At 39.7% G+C, this 19,070-nt stretch overlaps 1 protein-coding gene and 1 long non-coding RNA gene across 2 annotated transcripts in view; one reads left to right on the forward strand and one right to left on the reverse strand.

Annotated features, from left to right (window-relative positions):
* Nucleotides 1-19,070, reverse strand: part of LOC309364312 — a 768,778-nt gene that overhangs the window by 606,990 nt on the left and 142,718 nt on the right. The window lies entirely within an intron of this gene.
* The window catches only part of SLC6A11 (solute carrier family 6 member 11), a 102,601-nt gene that overhangs the window by 68,427 nt on the left and 15,104 nt on the right, over nucleotides 1-19,070 (forward strand). Inside the window, exons 8-14 of the mRNA XM_081901204.1 lie at nucleotides 4,311-4,414; nucleotides 8,093-8,217; nucleotides 8,381-8,493; nucleotides 9,782-9,919; nucleotides 14,908-15,010; nucleotides 16,863-16,963; nucleotides 18,185-18,355. Of these exons, the coding sequence (XP_081757330.1) occupies nucleotides 4,311-4,414; nucleotides 8,093-8,217; nucleotides 8,381-8,493; nucleotides 9,782-9,919; nucleotides 14,908-15,010; nucleotides 16,863-16,963; nucleotides 18,185-18,355 (855 nt within the window). The remainder of the gene's footprint in view (nucleotides 1-4,310; nucleotides 4,415-8,092; nucleotides 8,218-8,380; nucleotides 8,494-9,781; nucleotides 9,920-14,907; nucleotides 15,011-16,862; nucleotides 16,964-18,184; nucleotides 18,356-19,070) is intronic.

The following is a 19,070-nucleotide window of genomic DNA, read 5'->3' on the forward strand; positions in this document are numbered from 1 at the left end:
GTGGTTGGCGCCACAATGACACCATGGCAGGGCTGATCTCCCTTCTTCAGTCTTAGGCACAGTGGGAGGTGATGCTCCTGGTTCCTCTCACTACACTGGTGGCTAGGTACTTACTTGTAAGGCCAGTTGCAGGTGAGCTGGGAGTATGCCTGGGGAGCTGACCTGATGGAGAAATTATTCTCTGTGGTCGACTCCCTCATTTTCTTCCATGGAAGGTACATATGTCCCTTCTCAGTTCTGAGGCTGGTACTCTCTCTGAAAAGAATTAGACAAAAAATGGCTTCAAAATGATTTATTAAATTTTATTGTTCTTTCAGCATCCAAAAGTGTGGTCTCTGGACTGATAGCAAAGGTTTATGGAATCAAGTTGATCTAGTAGATACCATCCTCCTTATAGACTATGCAGACATTATTTTTATTATTTTTATTATTGTTAGTAGTAGTAGTAGTAGTAGTAGTAGTATACTGCCCTTCATCCATAGATCTCAGGGCAGTTCACAGCATAAAATACAATATTTTTTATTTTAAAAAAGCATAATAAGCATACAACGTAATAAAAACAAGAACAAAACAATTATCTTCCTCTCCTGTCCCTCTAGCTATTTGGCAAATATGACATATCAATTTGCTCCACTGATACCAGTGTTAATTCCAGAGGTAGCTTCAGTATGGCATTGATAAGATGTATGTTTGAAAATGCATTGTAAAAAATATATATATTGCTGCAGTATCCCACCTAATTAAAGAATTGTGAGATGTTATTTCCAAGAGTTTGAGACCACTTTAGCACACAAATGATCTTTAAAAATCCATTTTGGTTTGCAATGCAATGTAGAGAACTGCTGTTGAAGAAATGAGATCTCCAGACTTCTTAGTTAAAATGTGTTTCATATCCATTTTTCTCACTATGAAGTAGAACATTTTACAGATGTAATCAGCTATATTTTACTCATCATGACAGCAGTGAAACCATTTTAACTTGTGACACAAATTAAATGTGATCGTACTAGTGCTTCAAAACAGAAACACTTCCAGCTTTCAATAACTTGAGAAATCGGAGCCTTTTAGAAGTTACATGTAAAATACATTTTATCTTTTTTATGATTTGGAATTCCATGAGACAACTGGTAATTCAATCCAATTTCCATCTTGCGTTAAGCATTTTGTCCTGAAATTTTATTTATTTATTTTTTTTTATAAATATTTATTAAGATTTTTAAAGACAAAAAAAGTACATTAATAATAAACAGTATTGTTTTGTTTTAACAAAGTTTCATGTCATCTTTGAACTTCCTCACGCCTCCCGCTCCCATTTACATCATTAATAAATTTTTGTCAAGCAAATTATCATCTTATTTCCAGCTTGTGTATCAATAAAATACAATAAATTAATTCTCCTTCAAATTTGTTTCTCTTAATCTCTCTTATCATCATTTCCTGATCTATTTTAGTGATGGCCAATTATTTATAACCAAGCATCTTTTTTAACATTCCATTAAATCACAATATTTTTGTAAATAAGTCTTAAATTTCTTCCAGTCCTCTTCTATCCTTTCTTCTCCCAGGTCTCGGATTCTGCCAGTCATCTCCGCCAATTGCATATAGTCCATCAGTTGCATCTGCCATTCTTCCAGTGTGGGTAGATCTTGAGTTTTCCAATTCTTGGCAAGTAGTATCCTTGCTGCTGTTGTCGCATACATGAAAAATGTTCTATCTTTCTTTAACACCTTCTGGTCGACAATGCCCAGGAGGAAGGCCTCTGGTTTCTTAGTGAAGGTATACTTAAATACCTTTTTCAACTCATTATATATCATTTCCCAGAAGGCCTTCACCTTAGGGCAGGTCCACCAGAGGTGGTAGAATGTTCCTTCACTTTCCTTACATTTCCAACATTTGTTATCTGACGAATGGTATATTTTGGCAAGTTTAACTGGGGTCATGTACCATCTGTATATCATTTTCATTACATTTTCTTTCAAAGCATTACATGCAGTAAAATTCAACCCAGTGGTCCACAACCTTTCCCAGTCCTCAAACATAATGTTATGCCCAATGTCCTGTGCCCATTTTATCATAGCCGACTTAACCATTTCGTCTTGTGTATTCCATTTCAACAGCAAGTTATACATTCTTGAAAGTACCTTAGTCTTAGGTTCTAACAGTTCTGTTTCCAACTTCGATTTCTCCACCTGGAATCCTAACTTTTTATCACTTTTAAAAATTTCCTTAATCTGAGCGTAGTGTAACCAGTCTCGCACTTTATCCTTCTTTTTCTCCATACTCTGCAATTTCCAATTGTCTCCTTCTTTTCCTAGCAGTTCCCAATATTTTGGCCAGTAGGCTTCCATATTGGTTCTTTTTCGGGCCTTAGCTTCCAAAGGTGAAAGCCACCTTGGTGTTTTATTTTCCAGTAAGTCTTTATATTTTGTCCAGACATTAAACACTGCTTTTCTGACAATATGGTTCTTAAAGGCCTTATTGATCTTGACTTTATCATACCACAAATATGCATGCCAACCAAACGCATTGTTATAACCTTCCAGATCTAAGACATCAGTGTCCTCAAGAAGTAGCCAATCTTTTAGCCAGCAGAAAGCTGCGGCTTCATAGTACAACCTTAAGTCTGGCAGGGCAAAGCCCCCTCTTTCCTTTGCATCTGTTAATATCTTAAACTTAATTCTGGGCTTTTTGCCCTGCCAGACAAATTTGGAAATATCTCTCTGCCACCTCCGGAAACACTCTGTTTTGTCCACAATTTGCAATGTTTGAAACAAAAACAACATCTTTGGCAGCACATTCATCTTAATTGCAGCAATTCGGCCTAACAAAGAAAGCTTCAGCTTTGCCCAACTTTCCAAGTCTCTCTTAATTTCAGACCAACATTTTTCATAATTATTGTCCTGAAATTTTAATGGTTAAATGATCTACAAATAAATAGATAGGAGTATTATCCATGGTTGGATTTTTTGTTTTCTCTCTGGGTAGCTAACCTGTATGCAATGTTGCAAAATGCTTCTGAAATTCTCTGTAGTTCCAAATGCAGTTTCCTGTGATCGACAAAAGAAGCAGAAATGGTTTTACAGTTCATTGATGCTGACAATAACTTTTACATTCACTATACTCATCAAAGAATAAGTTACAGTTCAGTCACATCTGGAATGCTGTGTCAGAGTAGCACAACAGGTTGAGCCTAGGGGGCACCACTGGGTTTCACAACTATGATGTAATGAACTGCGCAGAACAGAAGGCAAGAGACAAGGGCCACCAAATTTTGGCCTTGCACAGGGCACCACTGAAATTTGAAAGAGCAAAGTCCTCCCCTAGCTGTATGCAGTTGTGGTTGCTTCATCTAAAAAAAGAATACAGTGGCACTGTACTTGAACTTAATCTGCACTTGAACTTAACCTGTTCCAGGAGTCCGTTCGACTCCTGGAACCATTCGAAAACCAAGGTGCGGCTTCCGATTGGCTGCAGGAGCTTCCTGCACTCAACCAGAAGCCATGGAAGCCGCATTGGACGTTCAGCTTCCGAAAAACGTTTGCAAACTGGAACACTCACTTCCGGGTTTGCAGCGTTTGGGAGCCGATTTGTTTGGGAGCCAAGCCGTTCAAGTACCAAGGTACCACTGTATAGTTAAACTTGAAATGATAAAGGAGAATGGGCTGGAGTTGCCATGGGAAAATGGTGATGGAAAGTGCATGGCATGGAGACAGTGGGTAGAGTATATCTATGTGACTCATAAAATCATAAGAGTTGGAAGGAATGCAGGAATATACAGCTGACCCTTATGGGCATCGAACCTGCAACCCTGGACTCACACTACTAGAATTCAGGGTTAACCAATGAAGTGGCTTGGCAGTAGATTCAGGAGAGGTAAAAGAAGTTTATAAAATTTACTGCCAGAAGATGTAGCAATAGCCTCTGGCTTAGATTACTTTAAATTGAGATGTAAACAAATTCACAGGGGATAGGCCTATCAACTGTGAGCCACTGCTGTTTGAACCCGCTGGATATGGTATGGTTCTGATACCGTATGGGTGACAAACAGCAGAATGAATGAGAAGAAACAGACTGATGATAACCATTATATAGCCTTGAAGGAAGTTCTTCATTCAAGTCCATTACACTGGTCTGAAAAATATGTAATCTTTGCAATTTCAAGTGAATTGCAAAAAACAACAACAACACTGATAGCACTAGAGAATCTAATTTCAAGGCTTCTTCTAATAATTTATGATCTGCTTACCTTATAGTAACGAGGGTTTTTTTTTTTACTTTTTTATAATTATTGCTATATTTTGTGTTTGCAGGTCTGGGTGGATGCTGGAACACAAATATTTTTCTCTTATGCCATCTGCCTGGGGTGTTTGACAGCCTTAGGGAGCTACAACAACTACAATAACAACTGCTACAGGTAATACACGATTAGTAAAGGTACCCCTGCCTGTACGGGCCAGTCTTGACAGACTCTAGGGTTGTGCGCTCATTTCACTCTATAGGCCGGGAGCCAGCGCTGTCCGCAGACACTTCCGGGTCACGTGGCCAGCGTGACAAGCTGCATCTGGCGAGCCAGCGCAGCACACGGAACGCCGTTTACCTTCCCGCTAGTAAGCGGTCCCTATTTATCTACTTGCACCCGGGGGTGCTTTCGAACTGCTAGGTTGGCAGGCGCTGGGACCGAGCGATGGGAGCGCACCCCGCTGCGGGGATTTGAACCGCCGACCTTTCGATCGGCAAGTCCTAGGCGCTGAGGCTTTTACCCACAGCGCCACTCGCGTCCCTTAATACATGATTACAGTTATGTTTATTTTTTCTGTTGAGTGGTCTAGTCTGGCAAATACCTGTTTGAGGTACCCAACTAAATAATTGTGTATGTGGAACAATTTCTGTGATTGCAGTGGAATTTCCCCTCTCCCCACATGCCCCCCACTCTGCCGCTAAATCTTTGCTGGAGGATTGCAGGAACTCCCAAAGCAGATTTAGGGGGTGTGCAAGGGAAGGAGAGGAAGGAGAAGTTCATTTCCGCATTCAAAAGTTACTTTATGTGTGCAGTGGAATAGTTGCATAGAGCTGAATATATACTAGTTAGATACACAGAATATGCTTGAGTACTGTGTTTCACACAACGACATTTTAAGGGTTCTGAGCATTACTTGATCAGTTTGCTTTTGAACCGATTTCTTTTGAAAACGGTAATTTGGGAGGAAAAATTAATGTTCCATTATTAAAGTTATAAAGATAAATATAGAATAGATAATACATTAACTGTATTATAGGCACATGAATGATGCATGCATTATACAAAAATTAACTAGCACAAGTGCGATCATTTGTGAACATTTTTTCATGTACTTAGATTTCAGTCATATCCACTTGACTGGGAGGAAGCCTCACTGAACAGGGTGGGACTTAATTTTTGAGTAGAAATGGAGGATTGTGCTGTTCAGAAAATATATGGCTACATGGAGCAGGAATCCTAACAGCCCAACCCCTCTTTTATGACAAAGATTAATCTAGAATCCCACATGGTGGTACATTAGCATTGGTGCCATACTAGTATAAAATTGTGAATTTGGTCAGTATTCACTGCAGGTGTGGTATCATCTTTCAGTACATTAAATTACATGGAATGACTAGTGGTTCTGGTAACATATTTTGGGGATGAAAAATTTACATAGCATATACCCTTGGAGAATGCTTATTTTCTGAGTGTTTGTAAAATGGCAGGTAATGGATAGAACAAGAGTAGTATCCATTTCATAAATACTTTTTAAAAGCTATAACACAGCAGCCATAAGATCTAGGTACCGCCATGTGACAATAACCTTGTAGTTCATAAAGAAATTTGAAAGTGGTGTATTGGCTCCCTCTAGTGTAAACTTTAATGCTTATCCCCTTTAACTGTATAGCCAGCACATGATACATGCCCTTAATTCACCTCTTAGTTTCACCTTTCATAATTCTAAATAATCATCTGCTTGTTCTTTCTTAAGACTACTATGGTATATTATTAAGTGATTGATCACTCATTTGATTCTGAGACCATTTTGTCTGTTTATAACTTATAACTTATAACTTATTTAGGTAAACATTACAATTTTAATTGTTGTTAATAAGTTTGTGTGTATGTGTGTGTGCATACAGACTTAAAAAAAAAAATTTGTATCACATGGGGGAATTTTATTTCTATCCTGGGATAGCTCAGTTGTCAAGACCATGAGACTCTTAATCTCCGCTGAGATATTCCCTCAGATGGAGAATCAATTATGATATTTTGAGAACATTAAAAACCAAATATATTTTTTCATGAATTTTAACTGGATTCATAATGAAGCTGATACTATTTTACCTTCAAATTTTACCTTTTTAAAATCCCAATTCCTAGTCACTAACAAAATTTGCATAAAACATACTAAGGTTTCTGGGAGGGATGTTTTTGTGAAAATCGGATGCTGCTAAGCTGCTATAAGAAGTTTGACATATACTGTAAAAATAAAGTCAGTGTCAATTTTATTCATAGGCTGCAAAGTCCCACTATCCTGTTCACTTACCATGTTTATTGAACTACAAATTCAGCTGGTCTGTTGGTCTGTTTATTATGCAAAATAGGAAGGAAGGAATATCCAGTTTAAACAGACGCCATACAATTATTGTAAATGATACATATATCTGAAGCACAGTCTAGCATTTCCCCCTAATCAGTGGTATTTATTATAATGATTTTTAATGTAGCCAATCTGTAAAAATGTAAGATTCTTAAAATGAACCTCTTTACACATTAAAATGACTGAATCCATCAGTTCAGTCATTAAGAAATGATGCCTAAAGCCAGGACTTATTTTAGTAAATTACAAGATAAACCAATATTATGTAGTAGATCCAACTATTCAGTCATGTGTGACATTTGTAAGTCATGCCAACTCATAATATTCATCAATATTGGAGCCTTATCATGAGATTAGAGAATGTTTCTTATCTGAGCCTTGGGCAAAGTTAACACATTTCTTAACAAATTCTAGAGAGGTAGCTTTGTTTAGCTGTTGCAAGAACAACAATGTCTTGTGGAATCTTAAAGGCTAATAAACAAACCTGTTACTTTTAAGGTGCCACAAGTCTGTTTTGTTTACATTTTCCCTCTTTTACTGACTACTGTGAAATTACAAATTGTATTGTAAACATTTACTCACACTTTTCAAACAGCATCCATCAAGAAGTGAAGGAATCATATGCAGGATCTGGTAAAACAGATGGTATATCAGCAGGGCCGGCTCACCCATGAGGCAAGTTGAGGCAATTGCCTCAGGCAGCAGGTTCCAAAGGAGCAGCATACCCCAATGTAGATCTTTATTCCTCCCTTGTTTCTGATGTAGATCTTCTCTCACATCTTCTTCCCTGGCAGGGAGATGAATGCCATTTTGTGGTTTGCCTCAGGTGCCAAAATGTCTTGGGCCTGTTCTGTTTATCAGTATATTAAAAAAAATTGCTTACCTGAAGTGTGTCACTGGAAACAAAGCTGACTATAAATCTGCTTCAGGCAGCAGCCCTGCACATAAATATTGATTGTAAATACTAAAATGTACCACTGTTGCATTTATAGTATATTATCTCTGAAGGGTTTGTGTCACTTCTTCTAAGGTTAAGAGTTTTCTCTGTTGACCTTGAAGCATATCTGCATCACTGTGAACTCAGCTGTGTTGAGGCCCATGAAGCTAATAATTGCAGATCCACAAAGAAGTGATTTGGAAGTTGTCTTACTAGATACTGAGTAGAGAATTGGAAGCAGCGAGGAAGCCCTGCCTATTGGCAAAGTCCACCAATCGCAACTTGATGGCCAAATAAAGAGACAGGCAGAGGTTGGGTTGACTGGGGCCACTTTATTTAAGATTAAACCATAATAAAACCTGTGCAGAGGGGAAGGAACACTATTGTTGCTCTACAGTGACCAAAACACTTGTTTCATTGTCTGATTTTTCTAATAACTGTGGTGTCTTGATCTACATACGTACCAAATTTCAAAGCTGTTGTAGCCGCCCAAAAATATGTGAAGCAAAGCGACACACTGAGAACAAGCGAATTGCTCTTTCTTCCACAGAGACTGCATTATGCTCTGTTGCTTGAACAGTGGAACAAGCTTTGTGGCTGGTTTTGCCATCTTTTCTGTCCTTGGCTTTATGGCGTATGAGCAGGGAGTGCCCATAGCAGAAGTTGCAGAATCAGGTAAGTACTAAAAGTATACATTTATTATTATTTTAAAGTGTATTTTATATACTAGTGATATTGTGTACTTTAATCCTTATGTATTATTTGTTAAATCTCACCCCACTGTGCAAGACCACCATATAAACAATTCCTATTTAATTTCTTTCTTTCTTTTTTTCAGGACCTGGGCTTGCTTTCATCGCTTACCCAAAAGCTGTAACAATGATGCCTCTTTCTCCGTTATGGGCAACTTTGTTTTTCATGATGCTGATATTCCTTGGATTAGATAGTCAGGTATGGATCAAAGATGACATTTTAGAACATCCTTTCCAATTGTAACTTAAGCTGAGATCTGAATTTAAATCAAGCTGTAACTTTAAATTTAAAACTAATTTAAATTGCCAGCTCAATATTGCTGAATTCTTGCTTCACTGTACTTCATTTTATTTTATTATTTTAATGTGTCGCCCACAGGTGAGTGAGAAGCAAGGTTATAAGATAGGAATGAAAAGTTATGAGCCCCAATCTTATACTGGACATGAGTATTGCAGAGCCCTTCTTTAAAAGCTAAGGTGTTTGGGACTGCATCTAGCTCTTATCCAAACAGCCAGTTGGTTGCAATGCAGCTGTTTTGGGGAATCACATACACACAGCCCTGCTGCATAAGGTTGGAAATCATAAAGTACAGAATATACAGTCTTATACAGTCTTACACACTCACTTTAGAGCCATTCATATGGATGGGTACTAGCAAGACTGGGGCGATGAACTAAAGAGCAGAAAATATGTTTAAGATTAGAGCAGGCTAGCAGCATGGTTCAGGAAGTATTGGATTAGACATGAGAAATATCAACTGAAATCATAGAATCATAGAATTGTAGAGTTGGAAGGTTCCACAAGGGATCGTCTCAGTGTTTCCCAACCTTGTGCCTCCAGCTGTTTTTGAACTACAACTCCCATCATCCCTGACTATCAAGACCAGTGGCAAGGGATGATGGGAATTGTAGTCCAAAAACAGCTGGAGGCACAAGGTTGGGAAACTCTGGTCTAGTCCAACCCCCTGCAATATAGGAATCTTTCGTCCAACATGGGGCTCGAACCCATGACCCTCAGATTAAGAGTTTCATGCTCTACCAACTGAGCTATCCCAGCTATCTGATAGCTCCTGAGCACTGATAGACTCATAGCACTGCAGAGTTTGGAGGTACCCCAAGGGTCATCTAGTTCACCCCACTAACGATCTAACTAACTAAACCAACCAACCAACCTCAGGTTACTCATGTCACAGGGTTGTCATTTAATGCAGTGCCTAGTGCCCGATGCAGTACTTTTCCTGTGGTCAGCATAGAGGAAATGCCATCGTGCAAGAAAGGCATGCAGAGAGCTCTTATCAGGTGGGAACAAGTATGGCAAGTTAGGTGCTATCTTTAGTGGTGATACTTAAAGCTCTATATAGGAACAGGCTATAAATAATGCAAAAAAATATATATTCAGGCATATAGTACAGTGACATGTGCTGAGGAACTGGTACTGTAGATCATTTACTCTATATGTCATTTTTTTCTGCATTTGTTTTGTCCAGTTTGTGTGTGTTGAAAGTCTTGTGACAGCCGTGGTAGATATGTACCCAAAGGTTTTCCGGAGGGGATACAGACGAGAGCTGTTGATTCTCGCTCTTTCGATTGTATCATTCTTCCTTGGTCTAATCATGTTAACGGAGGTAAGATATATTTATTTGTATTTGGAATGGTGGGGAAGAAAATTGTTTCCATTCTTTTTTTAACTTAGACTATGTTTGCATTAGTGGCTTGAAACTCTAAGTGATACCTTTCCCCGTGCTGAGTGAAACTTTGATCTGCGCACATGTCATCATGTGCACACACGCAAAAGCCACATGAATTAGAGCACAGTGGAGCCATGGCTTCCCTTTTCAAATCAGATGGAAGTTGGTTCCAAGCAAAACACATCAAAGAGCTACGGGACACAGGTGGGTTGTGACTAACATCATGTGAGCCCAGCTTTGAAAACTAGCAGTGGGAGTGTGTTGGAACTGCAGTAAATAGCAATGTGAGCACAGCCGTAGAAATTCTAAGCAAAACTATTTGAGGATTGATAGACACCTGGAGCAACAAAATATTGATCAAATGTTGTTCTGTGACAAAATACAACATACTTGGAAATATTAAAAAAAATCCGCAATGGAACTGCAGAGTCGCACCTGGGGGACAAACATTATTGTATTATAGTGACGGGAGCCTTTTACTTCACACATCACCCTCACTATCTGATATATTGAACATGGTCATCTGTTGCTTTTGGCTCTAAGGTATATTGCTAGTCTAGTTTGAAATAAAGAGCTGAGTGGCTTGGTGCTCTTGCAGCAATGCAGGACTCTTCATATATAGGCTGGCAGCCTCACAGGAATTCCTAGAATGTCCGCATGGTCACATGATGCCCTGTGGTCACTTGGAAACTGTAGGAAGTGCTGTGAGGAGAGATGCTGTGTTTGTAAAGAGCTCTGCTCCACTGCAAGTGTGCACAGTGTGTTTTAAACATGTCACAGACACCTCTTTATAGTGTATAAGGTAAGAATAGCACACATTGCCTTTCTCGCTGAGAATAGTCTCTGAAATTCTCACACTCCCTGGCCTCTTCCTAAACGTCTGCTTCACCCCACACCATCTCTTTAATTTGCTGAAAATTAAAATAGTTGGTGGAATTCACCTAATGAACCCTATCAGTGGAAGCCTTGTGCAAGGGCTTTCCCCCCTCCCTCCCCCAGCAAACTCCCTGAAATTGGCTCTGGGAGTATTGGGAGAACCCCCAAAACAACACACAGTGGGAGGGGGATCATTCCATTGGGAAGCGGATATGCTTGCATACACAGAAAGCTTGCTATAGCGTGACTTTGAATTCAACCCTACAAAATGGTCAGCACACTACTATTTATTGTTCCAATCTGGCTGAACTCTTTCTTTCTTTCTTTCTTTCTTTCTTTTTAATTATTGTGCTGTTTTATAGATCTGCTCCTTTTAGGTTTTTTATTTGTGATTTTAAATGGCATCATATTTTATTGTATTTTTACAATACAGTGACCGTTGCATTGAAGGGTAGAATATATTTTATAATAACGGATGAATAAACAGGGTTTGGAGAAGCTAAGGCATGTACTAAAGATGGACTTGCTTAGAGTAGGGAGTTGAGGGCAGACATTTTCTCTACAAGTTTGCAGGCTCTAGCATCAGTAGAGGTCCTTCCCTGCCTAACTAGTAAGATGTAAATAAACAAACGTATACATTTAAGATTCATTACGTGCATTGACATTACCTGAGGCTGTTAGAAGAAAACAGATCATTAATCACCATCTTGCAAGGGTTTTCTGTACATATGACCAAGTAATTGTGCTATAGATATCTATTATCTACTCTTAATGACTAGTTTCCTACATAACGACATCCTGAATTTGTACTTCAGGATGTTAACATTTAAAACTGCACAGCATACTGTATTGGATATTATTATTAGGCTAATTATTAATTTGGGAGACAATAGTATTTCACTAGAACAAAAAAAATGAGGTTGTTGAATGTCCATTTAAAATTGAATATCAAGCTTTCCAATCTTTGCCTTTCAATAATAATAAAAAAGAATAGAGAGGTGTATAACCATATAGGTGGGACGCGGGTGGCGCTGTGGGTTAAACCACAGAGCCTAGGGCTTGCCGATCAGAAGGTCGGCGGTTCGAATCCCCGTGACAGGGTGAGCTCCAGTTGGTCGGTCCCTGCTCCTGCCAACCTAGCAGTTCAAAAGCACGTCAAAGTGCAAGTAGATAAATAGGTACCACTCCAGCGGGAAGGTAAACGGTGTTTCCGTGTGCTGCTCTGGTTCGTCAGAAGTGGCTTAGTCATGCTGGCCACAAGACCCGGAAGCTGCATGCTGGCTCCCTCGGCCAATAAAGCGAGATGAGCGCCACAACCCCAGAGTCGCCCACATCTGGACCTAAGGGTCAGGGGTCCCTTTACCTTTACTATAACCATATACATATGAGTTGATCTTCTGGTCAAAGTTCACTCTTACTGAAGGGAGACTACTGAGTCCCTTCTGCAAACAGGAGGACTGCTTCCCTTTGTAGAATAGACATTTTGCAACCACCCCAATATGTTTTGCATTTAGTTTCAATCTTTTGAGCACATTATTGCCCACACAAGCATAAGCACTCTGAAGTGTGCATCCACACAGCTAGTTTAGACCAAAGGCCTATCCAGTCCAGCACTGAGTCCACAGTGGCCAAAGAGTTGCCCAAGGGAAGCCAGGAAGGAGAGCAATAAACCTCTCACCACTGTTGCTGTTTCCCATCAATTGCCATATAGAAATACAATCCAGCTTTGTTGTCAATTTTCTCCTTCCTTTTCTATGTATTTTTCAAGCAAGTCCACCTTGTTTCCATGTACAGTTGTTACTCTTCTCAGAGTTTCAGAGTCAGGCTCAAACTCCTAGTTGGCTTCGTTTGGATTCAGGCTGGCAATCCTGCTTGAGGCTGGACTAAGCATCAAGGAATAAGCTATTTTTCATGGTGATTAACTCGTTTCCCCCATTCTGTTGTGTAGAATGGACCCATAGTATTCAATTGTTACTTCAGTACTTTCGTGCTTACCCAACCGTTTTTGATGGGCTGCAGGAAAACGAGAAGCAAATTGTTCCAAATCCCAGCATGGCAGCTGCTGCTGTTTCTGCTGCCGGGAAGAGTGCAATGTATGCTGTGAAATAGGCACTCCGCAGTATAAATCAAGTTGCAGTGTGCATCATGTGCCACCAAATGGCACTGTTGTGCAGCATTCCATCATGTAAATAATTTCTTTAGAGCTCTTTCCAAAACGTCCCAAGGAGCATGGCGTAGGGTGCAGAAATTCACTCCTGTTCAAGAGGACTTGATTCCTTGGGAGCACTTGAAAGCAATACTGAAGAGGGTTTGTTGTGCAATGAATTTCAGTCTCAGTTTGCCACTGCAAAGCCTGGATCTAGGCCAGCTCTCAAGGCAGCCTCAATAATTAGCTGAGGAGGTAAATGGCTAGTGTCCCATTCGATATTTCTGACTTGGGCTGACTGTTGAAGATTAACTTTTGACTCGGAAGCTTTGTATTCCCAAGTCCCTCACCATATGCACTCATATGATAATATCTAAAGTTTCTTACTTGCTGTTATTATAAGAAAGATACTGGTGTCGGCGACACAATAGGACTAGCACATAGATTAAGATTTTGATCAGCTAAAGGAGCATAGATTACTCTGCCTCCATGTTCAGAGCCAGTATGCTTCTGAATACCAATTGCTGGAAACCACAGGAGAGGATAATGTTCTTGTTCTCGAGCATCTGTTGGCCACTGGGAGAACAGGATTATGGACTAGATGGCCAGTTGGCTGGATCCAGAAGGCTCTTCTTATGTTCTTGCAAGTTACATTCATATCTTACCCTTTCATGAAAATGTTCCATGCACCCTGATAGATGCCATTCACCCAGAATACTGCCTGCGGTTTTGTACTTGCTCACGCAACACACAACTGAACAAATCTGAATATTCATATAATGTACTTCAGAGACTAAAAGTGTTTTCAATGATTAGCAACTAAAACCTGAATATATGCAGTTGGAAACACATCTCGAAAGAGCAACTAAAACCTGAATATATGCAGTTGGAAACACATCTCGAAAGAGCAATGCTTAGTGCTCTGTCATCATAAATTAAAGTATAAGACATCTTCGCCTGTCCCCCCCCCTTCCACTCCAGATGTTTACTGTGTATATGGAAATGTACACTGCTTATGGGCTGATACAGTGTAAGACTTTTTATGTAACAGATATTGCCTTAAAATTTCTGTGTGTTTAGGAGGAGAATTCATAATTCACGTGGTGTCTCAACCTGCTGCCATGGACAAATAGCATCACTATCAAGTGTATGCTCCAAAAATAAGCACAAGGTGTGAGGAAGAACTTCTTTAAGACAGGAGATTTTTGTCTCTCTCACAGTTTCATTCTCCTTCTAATATGGACAAAGGGCCTGTTTCCAAAAAGCAATGTGGGAAGTTTCTTGGGTTGAATATTGTTACCCTTCTGGCAATACAATTCTTAAATAAAATAAAAGGAGGGAAGAACATAGTATAAAACACAGCAAAGCAAAAGATTGCCAAGGGACAAAACAAACACGTAGGGTTTTTTAAAAAACAACAGCCATGGTTTTATTTAATGGTATACTTTGTGTGGTGGAGTAATAATTCTCAAGATCACAACAGGCATGGAGCGCTTTTAAAACTCTTTTATTTCCTGTTCCAGTCCTGAGGAAAGGAACCAGGGAGGAAATAATTAAATCCCTCCTCCGTTGAGAATGATCAGTCACAACTCAAACAGATGATGCTTGCTTTTAATGGTCCCATAAATACAAGCATGCATTTAACATTGCCTCTCATTTGACCCTTATACCTAAGCAAGCAGACTTATAATTTATGTCTCCTTCACCAACTTAGTGGACTCCAGGTGTTTTCAACTAAAACATCCACCCCCTTGGCCATTGGCTTTGCCACCTGGGACTGATAGTTGCTGTAGTCCAAAATATCAGCTGATTTAGAAATTTCCCAAGTGGACAGAAACCTTATTTCAGCTGTAAAGTGTTATTCGCACTCAACTTTTCCTGTTTTTAACTGTTTATCTTCCAGGGTGGAATGTATGTTTTCCAGTTGTTTGATTCGTATGCAGCCAGTGGAATGTGCCTTCTTTTCGTTGCTATATTTGAATGTGTCTGCATTGGCTGGTTTTACGGTAAGTCAGCAATTCTTGCAACATTGGGGCTAATTCTGAAATCACATCATGCATTTTTAGAATGAGTCTTACCGTGTTTTCCATAGTCTACCTTGCCATACATCATCCTGTGGATTTTAAGGATCAGTTCTTTTTCACAGTCTTGTTTTCATATTGCAAGTTGTATATATTTCCCCTTCTGGTGGATCCTTTTCACATGTGAATCTTCATTTCATAGTACCAGGAGAGTCAGTACAAGTTGTACTTTCTCTAATTATGCATCTAATATAACATATGAAAAGGAAGTTGTGAGTCTGAGATAAATCTGCTGCTCTTATGCCTGTAGCTTGTACATCTCATCTTCACAAGTCCTTTTTCTATGCTATGCTGGGAGCATTGCTAGAAAAAACACAGCTTGCACATTCTTCCTCTACTCCATTGTAATATGTGGAGTTGTGTTACGTGCCTTTCTCTGGATGCCAAGGTTTATGTTAGTACTACATGTTGTTTGTTAATTGTGCAGTTAATTCAGCCAAACCATTTGGGTTTGTATCCAGTCGTGTCCCTTCGTTGACAGAAGGCTTTTTTATCCAGTGGAAGCTTCCAAGAGCAGAAACAGGAAGAGGTGACTTTAATTGATTCCCAGTGCCCTTCCCAAATCTACCGCAGAGGGTTGGGGCACCTTTGGGACAGCATGATTGGTGGTGAAGGGGTTGCAGAAGAAAGAAGGAATCTATGAAAATCAACTTACATTCCTTCTGTCAGCGGAGAGAAACCACTGGATACAACTATGAAACCAATGGAACCATACTTCTCTTCTTCAAGGATGGCAGAATGGCCACCTAGCAGAGGTGTGGTGTTTTTACCTTCTTCTCCCTCTTAATGCTGAGGATACTAAAACTATTAGTGCTCAGCTGAAATTTCACTGAAACAACTCAGCTTTGGAACGTAAAGAAGAATCATAAAAGGGTGATTTTTTTTTTTTTTAATCTTTCAGATTCCCTCCTTTACCTTTGATAACTCTTTCAATTCTTTTTGTTTTGCTTTCGGAAAAAGGTATGCTAGACACTGCCTGTGGCAGTGACAGCATCAGATCTCTTCCTGGTGTCCATAAGCTCCAGCCACCATTTTCTTTCCACCTCAGTGCTGCTGGATGACATACCATCATTCTGAGGGAGTTCTTGGGTAAATACTTGGCAGCCTCCATACTGGTTGCTATTTTTTCATCAAGTACAGTGGTACCTCGGGTTAAGTACTTAATTCATTCCGGAGGTCCGTTCTTAACCTGAAACTGTTCTTAACCTGAAGCACCACTTTAGCTAATGGGGCTTCCTGCTGCCGCCGCGCCGCCAGAGCACGATTTCTGTTCTCATCCTGAAGCAAAGTTCTTAACCTGAAGCACTATTTCTGGGTTAGCAGAGTCTGTAACCTGCAGCGTATATAACCCGAGGTACCACTGTAGCTCTCTCAGAATGACATTATGTTATTCTATAGCATCATTCCAGGGGGAAATAATTCTGGGGGAAATAACATGTCAACCAAAGGTCTCCATCTGCTGGGAAGGTAGCTACTATATCATCTCTGCAGACCCCACTAGAGGTAAAGGAGGGCTTCAATTTTTCAGCAGGCCCTCCAAAAGACGTTTCTTATATATGCTAGTTGTGAATGAGATTGTGAAAGGGGGGGCAGATTTTCATCTTATTCTCACCAACTGCATTTACTTCGTGTTTTCAGGCTTTCCTTGCCAATGGCAGAGGCAAGGAATATTCTAAAAATGAAAGCATAAATTCTAATGAATCTACATCACTCCAGTAACATAAGCCCTGGTAACCTGTATTCATTTTCTATTAATTTTCATATTGGTTTTATTCAGGAAGCAATCGTTTTTATGACAACATTGAAGATATGATTGGGTACAGACCACTGGCATTATTTAAATGGTGTTGGATGTTACTCACTCCTGGCATTTGCGCTGTAAGTAATGAAAGTGTGATAAAATGGTAGAGCAATCTGTAAGGTCCTTGTCAGTACCTTTTCCCAAAGACTTTATGGAAATAATTTTGCAGAAATAGAGCATAATCATGGAGCCACACACATGTGTTGGAACAGGAAGTACACCTCCAAAATGCAAAATAGTTTAATTTCCTGGTATCAGTAAAAAAAGGGCAACAATTCCTCATAAATTAAATAAAAAAGTGATTTTAAAACTTTTTAAATTTTCAAGCAGATGTTGTTTATTTCGTTATTTTAAATTGTTGTTTATTTCGTTATTTTAAATTGTTTAGGTATTTCTTTGCTATTGGTTTTAGACTTCAGTAGCCCCTACTTTTTCTTTTCTTCCTCTTCCCCCACCCCCCTACAATATGATGAGGTATGACAACTTCTTTTTATGTGTTCACACATTTCTGTTCCCACATCATAGTGGTTTCATGTGCACTCAAGGTGTCTATTATAAATTCATGTGTAGTTATTATTGGAGCAATTGTATGCTACGATGTTGTTACTTGGTCAAACTCATGCTACCAGCATGAGTTTGACCAAACTGCGGGAGGCAGTAGAGGACAGAGGTGCCTGGCGTTCTCTGGTCCATGGGGTCACGAAGAGTCGGACACGACTAAACGACTAAACAACAACAACAACAACAATGTTGTTACTTACTATGAAACTGAACTGAACTGTACACAAATTAAGGGCTGGAATCCAAAGGCTTATGTGTGGTAGTCCTCACACACCCTAGGGCTTTTGCGGAGGGGGGAGGTTCCCATTCTTGGTGCAATTTTTCAGGGGCCTTCAAAAGTAATATACAATGTGATGCATTTGGGAGTGATACAGCTGGTGGGGCATGAGAGAATCATGAGCCCCTCTTGTGTGTGCAGAAGTGCTTTCAAGCCACAAAACAGATCCCCTCCCATGAGTCTCTTCAGCACAGCTGTAACTTGCTGTCAAATTGGGGGGGGGGGAGGCAATTTCTATGGTCCTTAAATGAAGACTGAGATTAAATGTGAAAGGAAGTTCCAGTGGAAGGAAGGAAGGAAGGAAGGAAGGAAGGAAGGAAGGAAGGAAGGAAGGAAGGAAGGAAGCCTGCTTCCTGTCTTGAAAGCTGAATGTAACAATTCAGTGAACTGGGGAGAATAAGTTTCCTAAATATCTATGTCTTGTTTACAAAAATGGATAAAATGACCATCTCCATTTCAGGGAATCTTCATCTTTTTCCTGGTGAAATACAAGCCTTTGAAATACAACAACATTTATATCTACCCAGACTGGGGTTATGGCATTGGGTGGATGATGGCTCTCTCCTCCATGGTTTGCATTCCTTTGTGGATCTGTATTAAATTGTGGAAGACAGAAGGAACTATCGTAGAGGTAAGAAATGTTGTCAGACTATTATTGCTTGATAGAGTAGGTGAGCATATTGAGCTGAATGCTGCACATTTTGCTTACAATCGGCTATTCAGAAGTTATGAAATCTAAGCTGGTGTCTATGCATCCAGACCAGTTTCTGTGATGTAACTGTAGTCAACAATCCACGTATCCACTTTGGCTCTGATCCTGGGAAGTTTCATAGTAATAATTATGAAAAAGAAAACAGTGGGTTGCATTGTCACAGATGTTCAGTAACTAAAACATTAGAAATAACAATGGTAGGTTCAACTCTGCCCTGGTTTAGATGAGTGTATTTTGTCTTATTAACATAAGCTTTCCCCCCCCACCCCCCTGCATGCAATCAGAATTCTATCAATTCTTGGAAGAAAAAGTCCTAGAATATCTTGGAGATAAACTTATTTTATTAGGTGACTTTAACGGAGTAGTGAACCCAGGCATAGATAGAACAGCAAAAAAACAAAAAAAAGCAACGGGACAAGACAAACTCCCAACCTCTTTTTTTCAGTTAATAGACCTCCTGAATCTGAATGATACCGGGAGGTTTAAACACCCAATAAGATAAAGAATTTACACATTACTCGGATCCTCACAAGTCGGCTGGAAGAATACATGCAATTTGCGCCTCAAAAGATATTAGGTAATGTCAGGGTTTCTGGGAGAGAGGAGGAGATGACAGAGGAGACGGAGAGCGAGT

This window comes from Podarcis melisellensis, assembly GCF_964234715.1.
Source record: "Podarcis melisellensis genome assembly, chromosome: 2".
Lineage (NCBI taxonomy): Eukaryota > Metazoa > Chordata > Lepidosauria > Squamata > Lacertidae > Podarcis > Podarcis melisellensis.